At 39.2% G+C, this 19,800-nt stretch overlaps 2 protein-coding genes across 2 annotated transcripts in view; one reads left to right on the forward strand and one right to left on the reverse strand.

Annotated features, from left to right (window-relative positions):
• The window catches only part of TPK1 (thiamin pyrophosphokinase 1), a 601,906-nt gene extending 590,805 nt beyond the window's left edge, over positions 1 to 11,101 (forward strand). The window contains exon 9 of the mRNA XM_063450652.1: positions 10,936 to 11,101. Coding sequence (XP_063306722.1) covers positions 10,936 to 11,066 — 131 coding nt within the window. The 3' untranslated portion in view covers positions 11,067 to 11,101. The remainder of the gene's footprint in view (positions 1 to 10,935) is intronic.
• Positions 11,102 to 12,054: 953 nt separating this feature from the next.
• SEC61G (SEC61 translocon subunit gamma) lies at positions 12,055 to 15,537 on the reverse strand. The gene is made up of 4 exons (XM_063450651.1): positions 15,410 to 15,537; positions 14,614 to 14,709; positions 13,248 to 13,350; positions 12,055 to 12,198 (listed from the first exon to the last, which is right to left on the reverse strand). Exons 2-4 carry the CDS (start codon positions 14,705 to 14,707, stop codon positions 12,189 to 12,191), a joined length of 207 nt encoding a protein of 68 aa, XP_063306721.1. The 5' UTR covers positions 14,708 to 14,709; positions 15,410 to 15,537; the 3' UTR covers positions 12,055 to 12,188.
• Positions 15,538 to 19,800: the final 4,263 nt, after the last annotated feature.

Below are 19,800 nucleotides of genomic sequence, written 5' to 3' on the forward strand. Positions count from 1 at the left end.
CTGTCAGAAGCACCAAGGTAGCACAAACTGCTACAGAAACAACCATAGGATCCCTACAGAAACAGTGCAACACATTAACAGCACAATTAGCAGGCATGGAAGATAAAGCTAAGGCACGGAATGTGCGTATAAGGGGGGTACCTGAAACAATCAATGCAGGAGAATTATCACATTACTGCAGACGGCTTATAGCCACGCTGCTGCTCCCAAAGCAGGCGAAACAGGTCGGAATAGACTCTTGCTTCCGTCTCCCTAAGGCCGCAAAAGCACCACAGGATGCCCCACGGGATGTGCTGCTTAAACTAGTTCGGGACTCAGACCGAGGAGCCCTTATGACTGCCACAAGAGACACCCCCACGATCTCCTTCGAAGGCGCAAGCTTAACGCTATACAGAGACTTATCAAGACATACTATCATGTGGCGCAGATCATTCCACCAAATCACGCAGCACCTCCGAGAGAACTCCATCCCATATAAATGGGGTCCCCACAAGCTGATGGTAGACCGTGCTGGTAAGATACACCTCCTGACAAGGGTTTCAGAAGCTCCAGTCTACTTCCAAACACTGGGCCTTTCAGCGCCGGCGAACAACACGGACTCCCGTCCACAGTGGAACGTCGCGGACATCACACCCTTTATGCCCAGAGGAACGCTGCAGAGGGCTGCAGACCTACCGACATGAACCGAGCAGATACCCACTTCTAAGACACATCATACAGGACTTTGCAAATATGCACTACAATACCCAGTTGAAGGCCGGGCAGGCCCTTAACATATACCAACTCCTAAACACACCTATGGGACTCTCTGCTATGTTACTCACATGTTACAATGTTTATTTTCCTTTTATGTTCCTTCTAAGTTACTGTTATATTGCCTATATTGCTTTTGATTAGGAGATATAATCTCATTCTGGCTCCGTAAGCGGACAGCCCACGACAAGACTTAAGCGAATCTCCCCCCCTCCCCCCCACCGGCCCTGCTTACCCGACAACGGCCCTCAATGCGAGGGAAGCGAACCACCAGACAGCCAGGGACTGGACATAAAGCATGCGAAAGGTCATGAGTATCTACAAGCCGCATTATTATAACTTCCCCGACGCACCTACCCTAGGCAATGCGTGGCACTCCATATCCTTTGGCGGGGTATACCCAGCTTCCCACCTAAACACCCCTTGACATTAATACAGACTTGCTCCGCACAGACTAAGGGGCTTAACCTAACTAGACTAAAAATTAAAATTGGGTTGACGTAGCACCTGTGCAACTTGACATGCCGTAATGTTCCTTGCATATGTAACTTGTTACATCCTATTATTTTATACACATGTTGTATCTTGAGTTCTTTGCTGAAAACCCACAAAAATAAAGAATTAAAAAAAAAACAAAAAACAGAGTTGTATATGTGCAATTCATAAACTCATATACAATATAGATGCTTATTGTTTCTTTCTTCCTGAATCTGGAGCTTTATAAATTAGGGCTAATTCACGGCTTCACAGCACCAGATAATTTTAATTGAGCTACAATTGGCCATTAAATGTCAAAGGGCTCAGCTGCTATTATTCGTTTGTCATTTCTTTACTTAGTGATTTATAAGGAAACAGAGACCTTCCTTCTTCTACCTGGACATCTGATCTATAATCTTGTGGACATTGGATGTGCTATAGAGCCTCGACACCCAAGATATTTCCTTCTTTCTTTTCTTGATTAACTATAGTTGGAGAACAATGCACTTGCCAGTGCACTAATTAACCATGATTCCCCACTCTCTAGTCACACTCTCTAGTTATTACGATCTATCTATTTCTCTGTATCTATAAAATGTTCAGGAATCAGTAAAACATTTCTGAATCAAAAATTAGTGAGTGTCATTATGCTGTTTATTTCGCAATACATCCCTATTACAGCTGTAAAAAAATATCGAATTTAAATGAAGCCTTGCGGTAATGCGTTGATTTGCTGACCTGAAGCCAGTTTATAGTGCTGATGTGTTCTGCAAGAACCACTTTTTATCAACCTCCTGTGTAATGTAGCTTTTCACTGCAGTTTTGTAGCATGGACCTGCACCTGGTTCATTCTTCACAAGACATCTTCAAAGATTGCTACTGCTGACTTTGCAAACCTTAAATAAATTAGACCACAGGATGGATTAATCTAAATAGTAAATATGTTCCCATGCTGAATTGGCATATTTAAACCATGAATCCGCTTTGCAAGGTTTTAATGAGGCTATAAGTTCAGCTCATTGATGTGTTTTCTTCAAGTGTGTATCCTGATCACTAGAGGTTAATAATTTGTTTTCTATATACTATAAGATATAGTTATGCATATTTCAGGTTGCTAGGAATTGGCTTTGCTCAAATATTGAATGATTAAGAAAGAAGTTATTGTGGATTTGATCATACTTGGGTTTCTTCTGTTAATATAACTAAGTCAACAGGGGCAGTACTTCCAGTTTTGTCAAACAATATGAGCACTATTAACACTTAATGAGGAGCCATACTACATTCAAACTGACCAGCTCTACCAAATTGATATAGAGAGCCTGTGTGTAATATGTGCATTTAAGTATGGCTTTACCAAATCTCATAGTTAAATTTATTTGCCACTAATCTCGATCTCCTCTCCCTTATCTATGTCCTTATCCTAGGGTTGCACATGCTCAAGCTTCTGGCCAAATCCAGTCCTGTGAATGCATGAAGACTGGTCTGCATGTGTATAGCAACGGTGGAGGAGGGTGGCTTGTCACTGGGCAATAGTCAGCTTAGGGGTGGGGGAGAGGGCTAACAAGCAGCACTGGTGACTCCCTGGCTTCAGAGAGTTGCTGCCTCATGATTGGCACATGCATGGTGTCCTGAGAAGCTCCTTCTTGTGCAGTCATGTAGTGCAAGCCACGTGAATAGGAATGTGACTTGAGCTGTTCAGGATGATCTCTCAATCCTGAACAACAAACCTTGCTGTTGCTGGCCAGGAGAATAAGAAGGTGGAAGTGAGAGGGTCTCTCAAAAAGCAGCAGTAAAGCCAGTCCACACAAATCGTCAGGGGAACATAGTGCCAGTACATCTTCCTCCCACAGACAGTGTATGTGTGCGTGCATGTGTGAATGCAGGAACAAATTTATGTAGAGTGTCAGTGTTAGTAAACACAAAATTGTGTAGGCTCACTATATCTCAAGCTTAATCATGTAATTGACATTATATAGCAGTGGTCGCTGGTAAGAATTTGTCAGTCATCTGGCCCCCCTCTCTAAAAAGGTTGTGCACCCCTACGCTAGGCTTTAACCCCTTAAGGACCAAACTTCTGGAATAAAAGGGAATCATGACGTGTCAGACACGTCATGTGTCCTTAAGGGGTTAATAACCTAGCACAACAATTTGACAATCCTCAGTAAATTGTTTTCATTTCATATATTGCTGAACATTAAACACTATTAACATTTAATGGTTTGAATAGCTGAGTTTTTCCATTAGGAAGCCAAATTAAAAACTTGTAACCAGAAGGCAGAATTGATTCCTAATGAGAATGCACCTGTCCATTAAATTGGCAACCCTGGGCTTACATTTTATAAAGCGTACGATTTTATTTTTTCTAAATTGTATTTTATTAGGAATTTAAGTAAACATAGACAGTGATAACAAAATTAAAACATGCAATTAGATGAGATGCAGTACACACAGTATATGACACGTTTGTAGTTTGTAGTGCGTTCATAATCAATAGTAACAAAATGGGCGAATAATAAATCCAACAGAATTATAGAACATCTCAAATAAGAGTACATTGTATAGGTGAAGATACATCTCAGTAAATAACAGCAGAAAACAGGTAACCTAGCCATTGAAAGAAGACAAGCAGATATTGGATGATGGATGTGGGTGAGACTCGTAACTATCCACTGTGATTTGGCAGCTCACTTTTTGATCACTTGAAGAGATATGAACTATGCCAGTGAGGAGAATAGATTGGTGGACCTTATTTTACCTATTAGATTATCTCATGTGGAGATAGAAAATTAATTGGTGGGTAGGGCATGAGACATTTAGGCGTCCACCACACTGATTGGGTGGCATTTTGTAAATTTTCCATGTCAGCCCATTGGGGCATATAGGCTTACTGTTTGTGCCAGCATTGCTACTCGAAGATAATTATATACATGGGAACTCCAATGCCACCTCATGAGAGATGGTGTTGCAATATTTTGTATGATATCCTTGTTTTTTTTTCTTATTCCAAATAAACAAGTATGTTCTCGAAGTTTTGAAAAATGATCTGAGTAGGTAACATGCGAAAAATGTAAAGTAAGTTAGGGAGGATCGTCATTTTAATTGTATGTATATGGCCTTCCAAAGATATTAGTTCATCTTTTCATGAGTGCATTGTATGTTTGATTTTTCTAAGGAGGGGAAGGTGATTATGTTTACATAGAATAGTCAGAGACTCGGTTGTTTTTGTGCTCAAGAATATTAAAGGAACACTATAGGGTCAGGAACACAAACATGTATTCCTGACACTATAGTGCAAAACTTGCACTTGCTCCACCCCTTTACACCCCATAAAAGCATGAAAACCTCACCTTATTTCCAGCGCCGTGCGGGTCTGCCGGCACTGGCCCAAACCCCTTGGTGACATAATCAGAATTGCTGATTTTTAGCATTGGATTGGCTAAAATTTACAAGGGGCGGGGCCAAATGCTGTTTTGGCCAATCAGCACCTCCTCATAAAGAAGCATTAAATCAATGCATTTCTATGAGGAAAATTCACATGGGGACACTGAACGGCAGAGCTGCCTACTGTGCAGCACTGAGCCAGGAACACCTCCAGTGGCCTCTTGGAGGTGTCCCTAGGGGCAATGTAAAAAGTGTTGCATGAATATGCCTGAAGGCAATGATTATACTCACCAAAGCAACTACATTAAGCTGTAGTTATTCTGGTGACTATAGTGTCCCTTTAAAAACTCATAAAGTACATGACTGCTGACCCAAATACCAAAACCGTTACCTCAATAACGACATGACACCTGATTGTTGGGTAAGGGCAATGGCCACAGCTTTATTAAAATTTAACACAGCCATCATTTCCACCTGTCAGCTGTTGGGGTGACTACCAAACAGACAGATACTCCAAGTCTTTATCCAGAGTTCAAACAGCCTGCCTTCGGCCATCAGCCCTAGCAGGCTGCGACTCCCCAAATCCTTTCCGTGCATTACGTGCGCTGGCCAGGAACTCTGCCATAGCTGTGACAAAACAAGAACAGAAACAAACAACACCACAAGCCAAAAACCATCACATAGCATGGGAAAATTGGGGAGGGCGGGCGGGAAACTGTTCCAGACTGCTCCTTCTGCACTGGTGAGTCCCACCCCTCTGCTCTCCTTCTTATATCCCACCATATAGGCAACAATGTATCTTTTATATTCCCACCGCCTTACTGCAGGGCAGCAGTCATGCCTCCCCTTCCTTGCAGTCCAGGGGATATCTTTACTTTTGTAGAATTGCTATTCATATGAAAAAAATATCAGCACAAAAAGCTGAACACTTAAAGGAACAATCTGGGCACTATAACAACATCATCCCCCCAAAAAATTATGTTGTTATGGTGCCAGGAGCTCCCTCACTTACCTTTAGGCCACCTTTTTCAAGCAGATGTGGGGGGCAGAGAGAAACTGTCAGTAGAAAGTTGTTAATCGTTTCCCAGTCCAATTGAATGTTCTAATCTTTTGGAGTCATCCTGGCCATGCACAAGTTAGTAGAACAGAATCCTCTCAGAAACAGGCTGAGCCACTTCATACTATAACCATCAAGTCTTAAAGGGACACTCCAGGCACCCAGACCACTTCTGCATATTGAAGTGGTCTGGGTGCCAACTCCCACTACCCTTAACCCTGCATGTGTAACTATTGCAGTTTTTATAAACTGCAATAATTACCTGGCCTTGCAGGGTTAACTCCTCCTCTAGTGGCTGTCTACTAGACAGCCACTAGAGGGCACTTCCTGGTTTCTAGCACAGGTTTTCTGTGCTATAGCGTCGCTGGACGTCCTCATGCTATGTGAGGACCTCCAGCGTCGCTAAAATCCCCATAGGAAAGCATTGAAAGCATTTTCAATGCTTTCCTATGGGGAGGTCTTATTAGGTCTCAACCCGCCGGCGGCCGCGCATGTACAATCAGTCTCCCCCGCCAGCTGATGTCGGCGGGGGAGGAGCGTGGGCGGACCCTAAACCACTTCCGAGGGACATCGGCAGTGGTTTCAGGTAAGTCACTGAAGGTTGTTTAGCTGAACTTTGGACACTAGGAAAATATACACAGGTTTATTTCCCAAGCTGTAAATTGTAAGGAACAGAGAGTAAATTTTGAATTTTACGCCAGAATAGCCAAATTAGAAAAATCCTCCACTCAGCTATGCTGTCAGTTTGGCTATTTTGGCCCAACATATAAAATTCAATTTAACGTGTACCTTTCATGACAGATACAGATTTGCAGTTTTCTAATGATCTGGCTTGACTCATGTTAAACAATGAAGTGTTTTTTTTTTCTCTTAATAATAGTAATAGATTAAACCTGAATGTATTCCCTTTACCCCTGTAGATCATCAATCATGTTTTCAGTGGGTGTTACACTTGCTGCAAGATACACCGCTCCTGTATACCCATTTGGGAAACAGACTTGCTTCTCATAACAGGTTAAATATCCACAACACTATTTGTTGGCTTTACGATAAATAAAACTTGCCTGTTCTCTCTCTTTATTCTCAGATTGGCCTTCCAAAGCTGCCGCAATAATGGGGTTATTTACTAAAGTGAGAATTTAAAGTGAATTTCAAATTTAAGAACAAAGTAGCTGAATCAAAAGCATAGTTGACTTTTTTTCTAATTTGAATATTTTGATCTTAACTTTAACCCCTTAAGGACTGAGCCAAATGTGCACGTTTTGATAAAAATAAAACTTAGACAAAACTTGGAATTTGACTATATGTCTGTTCAACCGTAATTCACCTCTTTCATATTAAGAGCACCCACACTTATTATATATCATTTTATTCAGGGGAAACAAGGCTTTAATTTAACATCAAATATTAAGCTATGAAATACAATTTAATATGAATAAAATATTTTAAAAATGGGAGAAATTAAGAAATGTTATTTTTAGTTTTCCATGACATTTTAACTGTGAATGTCATAATACTGTTAGCTTTTACTGCAATAAAATACACATATTTGTATTAAGCGATGTCTTACGTGTAAAACAGTACCCCCTAAGTATAGGTTTTATTGTGTTTTGGGAAGTTACAGGGTCAAATATAGCATGTTACATTTTTCAGTTTTTTCACATTGAAATTCGCCAGATTGGTTACGTTGCCTTTAAGACCGTGTGGTAGTCCAGGAATGAGATTTATCCCCATGAAGGCATACCATTTGCAATAGTAGACAACCCAAGGCATTACAAATGGGGTATGTCCAGTCTTTTTTAGTAGCCACAAACACTGGCCAAAGTTACAGTTAACATTTGTTTGTGTGTAAAAAAATAAAATACAAAAAACTGATTTGAATGCCAATTTTGGCCAGTGTTTGTGACTAAGTGGCTACAAAAAAAAGACTGGACATGCCCCATTTGTGTCCTGATGAAAGCTCCGATCGGGAGCTGAAACGTTGACCTAGCTTGAATGGACCAACAATAAATTGGATGAACTAAACACTAGAGTTCCGGTAATGTTTTTATATTTTTTATACTATTGGGACTTGGCACCTGATATTATTTATTACATATATATATATTTAGAATTATATATTTAATATCATTCTACATGTATTTTGATATTTATATATATATATATATTAAAATACACTTAGACAGTGTGTGTGTGTGTGTGTGTGTGTATATATATATATATATATACTTAGATCATATATATAATACACTTCCCCTGCTGGCACTGCCATGGACGGCTATTTTGTCCATGTGATCGTGAGGTCCTCACAGGTAAGTCACGATCATGAGAAGGCAGCAAATTATACTAAAACGTCTATTCTCTAAAGTGTATAAACTGATTAGTAGCTTAGAAAATATCACATGTAGTATATATTTCAAATGTGATATCCTCCTTCATAATGTTTGCAAGTTAGTTTTCTATATAGGGATATGTAGCAAATTTTATTAATTCAAATACATGCACAATCTAACAATTCCAGACTAAATGTTGAATAAGAAAGTACCAAACTATGATTAATCACGTACCTCTTTTGCACTAGCCTCAGACTGCCACTGAGGTCAATGTCAGGTCCCACAAGGTACAATGACTAAAAATATCTTGGACATAGCTTAGTCTTTCTTCTTCTCCATATCACACACCTAGCTGAGTGCATTTTTACAGGTGAAAACTGAATTTGTTATAAAAAGGTAAACAGCTCCTCCTAATGGTTAGAAAATAGAATTCACAGTAAACTAAAGCATATAAATACATCTGAATTATAAATTATAGTTGGCTACATAGGGAGGTTTGTGTATTTGTTATACATTTAAGCTTTGGTTTTATTTACTACAGTGCTTAAGAAATTTGCTTGAAATCTAGGAGCCAAGATTTTTTTTTTTTAAACTAACAAAGCTTAATTTGCAACAGCAAAAATACAATCCTTAAAGGGACACTATAGTCCCCAGAACTCCTATAGCTTAATGTAGTATTTCTGGTGTCCGAAGCCTGTCCTTGCAGGCTTTTCAACATAAACACTGTCTTTTTAAAGAAAAGACAGTGTTTACAGTGCTGACTAGTAACACCTCTAATGGCAGTCACTACAACGGGTACTAGAGGCAATTTCTAGTCCAGTGTTGCACAGTCTGCAGCACCTACATTCAGCGTCTCCACACTCTGCAGAGAGATAACGATTAGCGCACACACAATAGGAAAGCATTGGCTTGGTTGAGATCATCAAGATTAATACCGCCACCAGGGAGGTGGGGCCAGCCATGGCAAGACCGGCACCGTGTGAGGAAAAAATTTGTAAAAACAGCTTTATGTGATCAGAGGGGGGCCGGTCACCTAAACAGACACTCAGTGACAGACAGACACTCTCAGAGACACACACTCGCAGATCATTGTTTTGTTTTATTTTAATTTAAATCTTCCTAGCCTCCCTACCTTTGGACTTTTTTTTCCCCTTGGGGTCCAGTGGGGCTGCTGTAATCTTCAAGCTCTTCTTACTCTGCTCCATCACCCACGGTTTAGTGATGCCAGGCTCAAAGTGACATGTCCCGGCATCACAGCAGGGCGCGGCCTCCCAGGTCATGGTAAACAGACACACTGGGCGCAAGCTTTTGTTGCAGCTATATTACATGCCCAGGTCTACATATATTGGGGGGAAACATTTTGCAGAATTTAACCCAATCTAATCTCCTACATTTTTATAGCAGAAAAGATCACAAGACAGTTTATTTAAACTATTGTCAGAAATTCAATGTGAATTTCAAATTCTAGGCAACACTAACTTAAAAAAAACAAAAACAAGTAATCAGTTTTCAGCTCAGCTTTTTTGGCTTAAAATTTTTAATTCGCTTTAGTGTATATCCTGCTTTTGTTGCACTGTGACACTTTAAAACTGGATCACAATAACAGCAATCCAAACTGTCCACTGAATTTGCATGTCAAAAGCATAATTGTTAGCCCCAGTGAGTTTACATATATATTTTGACATAACTTAATGTGCCCTAGTAATTACTTTAATGTGATCTTTTAACGCATATAAAAGGTTTAACACAAGCCAATTTTTGTGTGTTACTGGTCATATCAGTTCTGTTTGGAAATAGCCTATTCATGGTCTTACTCTCTTGCGTTCTATAGACTGTAAGCTCGTTTGGGCAGGGTCCTCTTCAACTTATCGTTCCTGTAAGTTTTATTATAATTGTCCTATTTATAGTTAAACCCCCCTCTCATAATATTGTAAAGTGCTACGGAATCTGTTGGTGCCTTATAAATGGCAATAATAATAATGCGGAATGACAAACACAGAATATAATTCTTAGGAGATTCTGCAGACAGTGTAGAATGTAATAGATGCTCAGTGAGCTTTTTTGTTTTGTTTGTAGTTTTATACTATAGTGTGTAACAAAGCATTTATTCTTAAACCCAGGGCCTGTGCAGTTACCCATGTTTAGTGCTGTATTACCATCTAACATGCCTGTAGGCCAAATATATACCTTAAACCAGTGTTTCCCAACCCAGTCCTCAAGGCACACCTACCAGTCCAGGATTTAGGGATTACATAGCAGTGGCTAAGGTGTGTTTAGAAAAAAAAAAAAGAAAAAACACCTTAGACACAACTGGGTCACCCCTAAATCCTGGACTGGTAGGTGTGCCTTGAGGACTGGGTTGGGAAACACTGCCTTAACCCCTTAAGGACCAAGCTTCTGGAATAAAAGGGAATCATGACGTGTCACACACGTCATGTGTCCTTAAGGGGTTAAACATGGGAGTCTACATACAAGATTTATATTATCAAGGTTACCAACTACAATTTTCAAGAATCAAATTTGAGTGTCCAATTGGGGTAAAATTAGCCATTTTGGTAAAAAATGGACTCGGCTAGAATCACAGCTTGGCTATTTTAGCTTTCATTTAACAGTTTTGTGTTTGTCTAAAATTTAGTGAAAATTAATTTCTTGCCTAAATTAATTTTTCTTCACAATTCATATAAGCTCCATCGACACAGGGCACATAATTTAACAGCTCTAGAGAGCTAAGAAAAATCATCCATACTCCCAAGGGGATGTGTTCTCAGGGCTGTAGAAGTAGTTTAAATGACAAAGAACTGAGCAGTGAGAGTGCAAGGGTATGAGCTATACACCAAAGGTTTTTTTGATTTAACTTTTAAAGTGTTCACTGTATAAGGCACTACAAAAGTTGTAGAGATAAGCTGAATGTTAACAGTTTTGTTTTCCTTTTAGCTGCAGGTGTGTTGAAGTTTGGCACTTTGGTCAGCACATCAAATACCTATGATGGTACCGGCGTTGTCACAGTGGAGACAGACAATCCTCTAGTCTGGACAATGGGAATTCAGAATACAGTTGATGAATGAAGGAAAAAGTCTATTCAGGAACAGTTACAAAGAAAAATAAAGTTTTTGAATAAAGTTAAATGTAATAAGTATATGCTTGACCCATATTTCCTGCTTTTATGCATGTGGCTTTCTAGCTGCTGTTCCGTTTTATTCATTCAATGTCAGCTGGATAACATTAGGATTGCATACATGCCTTGTAAAATAGATGGAAACTCTGCATCCAAGAACCATATTTTAAGAGATCTGTTGGTCATGCTTCTCTCAAAGAACCTAATTAAGGCCACATGAAGACGATTTGAGTGGCTAAATACTGAGAATTTCACCATTCATTTAAATATTGTTGATTGAAATGTAGGAGCACCTTGTAAATCCTGATAAAGCATCTGTCTGCCTGTCACCTAAATAATCAGACTGGCTGTGAGCCCAATGTTTAGTGCATTATATAGATAGTACATTTAAAATGTGCAGACACACGCAGAAATTTTGTTTCATGCATGTGCTGGGTTTCAAGCCACACTGAGCTGTACCCAGACCTGCAAAAGCCATTAAGAACCTGATTTGGTAGAATGTACTTATAAACTATTACAAGAGTATATGTCTAAAACGTTTTGCAAACATGTACAGGAATAAGAAAATGTGAGCAGGGAGACAGGGTTACAGAAGTCAAAGCACCATAACCTATACAAGAAGCATAAGGAGTTATGGTGCTGGAATAATCCCCTTACCAGGAATTTAAATAAAAGGCACAACATATACATATACGGTGAGTGATATGGTAATTGTACTTGATTTGGAGGAAAATAGCTGTATTTTGGAACACTGGAGAATATATATATATATATATATATATCGCTCTCTATCTGCCTAAAGTTATATCAATCTCCTATCAAGAAGAAATGTAATCTAAGTTCAGTTACCCTTAGAAAATTATTATATTCCATCCAATGTATTGAGATGGCTAAACCAAAGCAACATGCTTGTGAAAAAGAATCAGCAAGAGACAAAATAAGCACTTTTTTGTTTTATTATATGAACTGGGTCAAATAAAAAATATACATTACAACAAAAACAAAACTAGCGTTTGTCCACCAAGAAGTTGCCATTGCTTCAAAGCCAGGGTCTCCACAGGAACCGATCAAGTTAACTGCCACTATTAAAAACAAAAGTGGTATTGGATTATAAAGGGTTAAATCTTTACAGACTATTTGGCAATTATCAGTAAGACATGCATGATTGATCTAAATGATCAAGTGAGTCTGACACAGGCACAGAAAAAATTAAGTCCCAACAGCTAGATCTGTTTAATACATCAACGAATGGGTTGGTTGAAAACTTAACCAACTAATAATTGCTTCTATACAACTAGCAGGGCAGATTACATTAGGGTTGTATATTCTATAAATTGATGTTATAGGGGCAACAGTGTTAATGTAACCCAAGGGAAAAAATGGTCCCCTTCTGTCTGTGGGGAAAATGTAAACAAAAAAAAAAAAAAAGAATCCCACAAAACTGCCTTTTGCCTCGAACAGCGGAGAATCTAAATTCTTAATAAACAAGTTGTGCTGCACAGCTCTATCTGACCACCGGGCAGCTCATGTGGTGGGAAATGGCAAGAGGTTTGCTGTGTGTGATCTGTGAAGTAAAGGTGCAATGTGTGAGCTGACAAAAAAATGTTTTAATGACCATCACCTTCAAGGTAAGGAGTGTGTACAGGGACAGATTGTTCGGTAATACTAATGCATCTTTAGTAGCCTCCAAAAGCAGGCAGCATGGTAAGGAGGCCTGTAGCAGAATGCAGCTCCTATACAAAACAACCCACTGTGTGTTTTTTGTTCTGATAAATTACAGATCACTGTCACATATGATGCACTGCACTACCTGGTGGCTAACTGACTTTTGGTCGTGCTCACACTCTGCATGAAGACACCCAGCATCCGTAAAATACCAATAGGACAGCACTGAAGCAATGATTTACTATGGGGAGGGTCTAAAGTGCTTGTCGCGCATTAGCCCACCCCCTTAATCACTTGAGGAGACAGAGTGCAGACCCAGCGTCGAGGGAAATTGATGCTAGAACCGGGTGAGGTTTTTTTTGTTGTTTTTTTTACCCTTTCAATAAAAGTTACAATTATTGTAGAATTACAGTTATACAACAATAAAAATTAAACATTATGGTTAAGGACAAAAATATTCACTTACACTATGATGTTGTTAATGGGAATATGGATCAGTTTTACAAAGAACCCAATAAATCCCATAATTGCAAAGCCTATGGCAGTTGCCATTGCAATTTTCTGGAACTCTGAAACAAAATTTACAGAACACACATTATTGATTTGAATAGAATTACAAAATAGGTAATATAAGTTAACATTCCACAGTTCACCTAAGACTTGTCAGCACACTTTACAAAAAGAAAATCCAAACATCCCCCCAACAAATGCATACAACCTTTAAGTTAAATCTGTTTTGCATAGACAATATGTTTCAGGGAATGAGGAAGACCGCAAAAATAAATCCATCTACATCTCTCTGATCGAGTGCAGTTGCATCTGGCCATGTCCACTCAATATAATTGCCATTGTTGTAGAGGATATTAAAGAAGAAACTTGGTTGAAAAAGACCCTGCCAATGTCTACCAGTAATCCCCTGTGCCTGTGCCACTGTGTGATCAGACACTGGGCTCAGTATTGAGACTGGTACCCCATCACTGTGAGCTATTGCAGCTCTGTAATCTGTCATTGAGCCAAGTTAAAGAGCACAGGGAGAAAGAAGGGTGTCTCTCACAAAGCTTGGATCTGATAGTGTACACTGCTGTTAGTGCGGAACATTGTGCAGGCTGCAGTGATACCCTGGTGAGGTCACCATTCAATATTCCCTTATAAAAAGGAGGTTAAAGTGGTCTGAAAATATCCCATACGGAATCTCACATAATTTATAAAATGTAAATATAACAACTGTAAAGGAATGAGAACAAACGTGCTGTAGGGGTTATGGTTCTTGGAATGCACTCCCCTTAACTGTTACCCAATTTGTTTTCCACAAGCAGTTCAATGCTTTTTTGGAACACACAGTCATGAAGATTAAAAAGATTGCTTTGAGCGTCTGACACTTGCTTCAGAACATCCTGGAAAGCCCAAAACTATGCAAATTTTATAGGTTTCACAGTGGAGTTCTGTGATTTCTAAATACACTGGAAAAGGTAACTAGAAAACACAATAGAGGGGCAAGTGAATCATTTCCCTTAGTGGAACCTCAAATACCTCTAATAGCAAAGAAATGTACACGTAAGATTCCAAAATAACATTTGGTTTATAGGAGTTTGACCCAACGAAGAAAAATATTCTCCTTTTTGTGTGCATTTTCCATTAAGATCACTTCTTGTGGTCATTTGCAACCTCTAAATACAATACAGACTGGATGTGTGGGTACAGTAAATGACCAATTGCTTAAAGTTATATACTAAGCCATTACACAAAATCAGTTATATAACCAATGAACTATTACAGTATTAACATCCACCTGAGAAGAATATAAGCCGTTTAGAGCTTCAAAATGAGCATACCTTTTCTATCTGGCTTTGTACATCTCTTGACCAGTCTTATAGAATCCTTCACAAACTGCCGGCTAGGCTCAACAAATTGCATTACCTGGTCCATGTCTGCAAAAAAAAAAAAAAAAAAAAGACAGACAGACAACTATTAAAATAACTATAAAATACATGGTTTGCATAAACTAACGATGCATTAATAAAACATGCATACATTGATTCAACATTTTAATCCGTTCAATTTATTATGCGTATATAAGATGCGGCTGGTTAGTTACACGCTCTCACATCGCTAGATGACGTTTATACTGATAATGCTATATAAAAACAGGCAGTCTATAGGGGAAGAGGAGAGCCTCGTTTTTGTTGCAAAATTAGACAAAAAAATAAAAATAAACTGGGACTGTACCCAAATACTTTGTTGCACCATAACCATTACATTGAACAAGCATTGTTACGGTGGCCTTATAACAGTGTATTTAAGAAAACAAATTAAAACCCTGACAATAGAACTGTGTTCTTATGAAGTTAGTTCCATTACACATGGGCCACCTCAAACCTAATACATGTACAGAAAATAAAACATAACAAACTACAGTTCAACACCGAATACAGATTAAAACGACGTGTACAAACCCTGATAATGTCTTATTTTAGCCTATTATACAGATACATAAACCAGTCCTACCATGGCCTCTAATGAATGTGTAGTATAAATCACTAAAATGATTGATTTCCATAATCTCGAGTGATGACAGATCAGTATATACTGTAATATATAACATAACACTGGGTCTACATCGCTAGTTACCTGCCGGTTACGGTATCACTGCCGATCTCTGAGTGGACTCGTTCAGTACAGCGGTCTCTCACAACTGGGACACGTAGCACTGGCTGAAGACGTATTCTCCGTAAAGCTGACGACACCGGAAGATCCGGAAGATGACGTTAGAGCTCAGTCTCGGAGTTCTAAACAATACTTTATTCTACTTCCGCATTAGAAGCCATCTTGATGACGGTGTTGATTGGCGACGTACTAAGGCGTGGTCTCAAAAAATATGTCCACCACATCACTTGGACCAATGTGGATTGAAAGAGTTGGAGCTCTAAGTTTAGAACTAGGCGGCCTTGCAGAGTAACGGGAAGTCAAGTCAGCCCAGAGCAGGAATGCGGAAATTGCTGAAGGGACAATCTAGCATACAGTGGTCGATCTTTACTGCTCTGGGGGGGTTTGGTCGATGCTGAGCTGGCGTTAGCCTAGTTTGTTGGACAGATTAACTAGAGATTTATCTGAGTGTTAGCAGTAACAAACTTTACTAATTGTGTCCCTGATAATCTTAATACTACGCTCCTATTAGTGGACAGTCATTGTAAATTAATGTTGTTATATGTATTATTAGCAAAGCTGAGGCCTAGAGTAATGTAATGCATGTAAAATTGCTAATTAAATGTAGATTTGATTCGTCTTTCTGATTTTAATTCACTACAATTCTGGGTTTTGTGAATAAACCCCACAGACAGTTTTATTCACTAAGCTCCAAATTTAAAGTAACACAGTTACCATCATCACTTCAGCTTGCTGTAGTGGTTATGGTGGCAGTCGTGCCCTGGCACTATTATATTGTATGTAGTTAAATTGTTTTAGAATGGTTTAACTTCTTACTATCGGCCTGCTGGGTGCCGTTCCATGCTTCCACTACTTCCTATGAAGTCTCAAAGTTCCTAACCTGGGGTTTCCGTTTGCTGTCTGGAGCTAACCTCTTCAATGCAGGGCTAGCTCATTGTTTCAGAGCATCAGAGCCAGGTTTAGTGGAGATAAAGAGCATCCAACTCTCGGTAAGAAGTAGTGGAGGAGTCGAGCTGCTCCAAGCAGACTCCCGGTTAGAAGTCAAACCACATTAAAACTGTTTGACTCCTCACAGCATGCTGTAGTGGTTATGGCGCTTAGAGTGTTTATTAAGTGAATTAGAAATGCTAAATTATAAAATAACTGACTTGCAAAAAGCCATAGGAAAGCATTGGATTGGCTGAGATTGTCAAGCAGGCAAATCAGGGGCAGAGCCAGCAAAAGCCAAACACAGCCTTGATCAGTCAGTATCTCCTCATAGTGATGCATTAAATCAATACATCTCTATGAGGAAAGTTAAGTATCACTAGGCCGTAATGTAAATACTGCCTTTTCCCTGAAAAGACAGTGTTTACTGCAAAAAGCCTACAGGAACTGACTATACTCACCACAACATATACGATAAGCTATAGTTGTTCTGGTGACCATAGTGTCCCTTTATGGTCTATCCAGACTTGTGCGCCCTCTGAAAACTTAGGGAACGCCCTCTGAAATCTTGGGGACACTCAGTGACGTAGAATACAGAGAATGTCCAAAGTTTATTAAAAAGAACAAAGCTTATAAGGTAAATCGCAAAAAGGGGGAGTTTCATTAATCACCAATAAAGTATTGACAAATAAGTAAACATAGCATGTAAAAGCTTGTGCAAACAGCATGATCTAGGTCCTTGTGAGTGTGGGGCCGTGAATACTTAATATTAAGTGCATGGCTGACAGCTAGGGGGAGGTAGGTTCAGGATATATAAGGCAGTGTCTTACAGGTCTTACTTCAACCATTTTACTTCCGTAATCTGCTCAGCAACAGCTCCCTCCCTTTGATTTGGAATCGTTTATCTATGATGTTATGTTGGTCTCCAACTATTTGTTTTGTCACAGCAGGCGGGGTGTGCCCTTGCCAATCGGGATGAATAGGAACTAAATGGGTATGACGGTATAGGGGTGCTCGCCCCTCCCAAATCTGAAAATGGTATGGATGTGTCCACTGAGCTCAAGTCTGGTTAGTGGTCAGGTCCAAGGAGGGGGATAAGCCCTGAGGTGTGGCTAAGGTATGGACGTGCCCACTGAGCTAAAAGAGCTTGTTAGTGGTAGGCACTAAAGGGGCGATAAGCCCAGAGGTGTGACCCACCCATTGTACAACGCTACGGAATTTGTTGGCGCTATATAAATAATAAAATAATAATACAAATAATAATAATAAGGTATAGACATGCCCACATAGCTAAAAGAGCCGGCTAGTGTTCAGCACTAAGGGGGCTATAAGCCTGGAGGTGTGGTCAAGGATTGGTAAGAAGATAGGGAGAGGTAGCACCCGGGGAACTGTTAAGTTAATAATTTATGGATTGTTAGTTATTGGCAAGGACAAGTTATGTACTGTTATTTATATTTTATACAGTTACAAATTGGATTATTGGTGAATGTTTAATAATTGTTGTGGCCTATTTTCACCACCATCTTGTGTCAATTATTTGGAAGGGTTCTTGGTTAAAGGTTAATTTGGCACATAGTCCCAACTACCTTCACGCAAGCCCTCCGGTTTGTAAATGAAAATAGGTTTGGCAAGGAGGTTTTTTTCCAGCACAGGATAAATTAGGTAAATAGAAACGATAATAGAGATGGCTTGAAACAGGTCTGCAAAGAGGCATACCCGATTCTTGTCCTATTACCCTAATGGAAATTACTGAGTAAAAGTTAAATGGCATATAGTGCCTAATTTACATATGCATAGAAAATAAAAAACTTGCCTTACCTCTGCAATCTATTCATTTTTACAATATCATTTAGGTAGTACCATCCAGATACTCTGTTGAACACATTTAGTTTAAATACTCATTTGCAATAGAAACATAATATCAATCCCATTTGGGGAGAAACTATACATTCTGGGGATCAAGGAGTTAACGATACATCTTCACCCCACACTGAACTATGCATGTCAATTACATGGATACCTCGCCCCCAACAAGATGCAATTGGTTTACCAATACAAGTGTCATTAAACAAAGGGGCGTACACATCCTGTTATAAGAGCCGGCACTTTCAGTCTACACCGAACTCTTGACAAAGGCGCATCCTAGCGCAGAAACAGGTTGAGGTAGACTCCACATTTCTGTGGGTTTTTAGATTTCGACCGCTCTGCAGCTGCTTTTAGCCTAGGGTTCTGGGTCTTTCTTAGATATGGTTTATCTAGCTCTCGATAGGCAGTTCACTACTCCTCCAGTTGAAACACAGCATACCTGAGCTATACCGGATACCACAAGCATGATAAGCACTCAGTTGTTCAGTTGTTAACTACTCCTTAAGCTTAGCACAGCATACCTGAGCGATACCAGACCATATGATAAGCATTCAGTTGCTCTTTCCATTCTAGCGGGCTCTTTTTCCCAGGGACTCTTCCAGCACAGTACTGCATAATCTATCCTGTGACCCAGAGATTTATTAGTGCACTATCAATCTTAAGAGTCCATTTAGGGATCTGCAGTAGTATACTGGCCGCTATCCCTTACGTGCCAATTAAGCCTAGAACCTGTTTTTTTGGGGGAGGTATCTACTAAATATCTACTTCAGATTTTATATACTTTACACTATATAGGTTTATTCAAGCCATTTTTTGTTTTCTACTTTTTGATACTTATGACCTGAATCTATCAGGATACAACTGTGTGCTCAGTTACCTACATTTAGGTGCTATCAGACACTATCATAATAGTTTTCCCAATCATGACTCTATTTCATCTAGGGTCTGCTGTGGACTTCCCAGATACTCTCTGACAAGCCATATACCTACTTGATCTTGCTGTACTTAGAGCCACACAGACAGATTTACATTACTTTGAGCTTGACTAGTTAAAAGATATACCCATTCTGTTGCCACTTGGCCAGTACGACTAGGGTTACCTTATTGTATCCACCTATGTATACACTGTATATTTCCCCTTAGATACGGTTTCCACTTCATCAGTATCACTATCTGGCTATTTCGTAATTAGTACACTTTGTACACATCAGCTCCAGCAGTTGGTCCTATTTTTATACTTACTATCATCCTTTTTTCATTATTATTATTTTTTCACTTGTTTTTGGTGTCTGGGATATTTAGATGTGTTTATCCAGTATTGGACAATAACGTTTTTAATTTTCTATGCATAAACAGACATAAAAATTTAAGAAAAAGAAAAATAATAATGCATAAAGAATAATGCATAAAAAAATGCAGTGTCAATTAAAGTGATAATACTCTGATATATTAAATCACATTGCATATCATATATCTGCTATATGAAAAGTATAATTAAAGTAACTTTACTGTCCAAAGCCCCCTCACATCTATTTTATAGAATCTATACTTTTCTGTGGTCA

This window comes from Pelobates fuscus, chromosome 4, assembly GCF_036172605.1.
Source record: "Pelobates fuscus isolate aPelFus1 chromosome 4, aPelFus1.pri, whole genome shotgun sequence".
Classification (NCBI taxonomy): domain Eukaryota; kingdom Metazoa; phylum Chordata; class Amphibia; order Anura; family Pelobatidae; genus Pelobates; species Pelobates fuscus.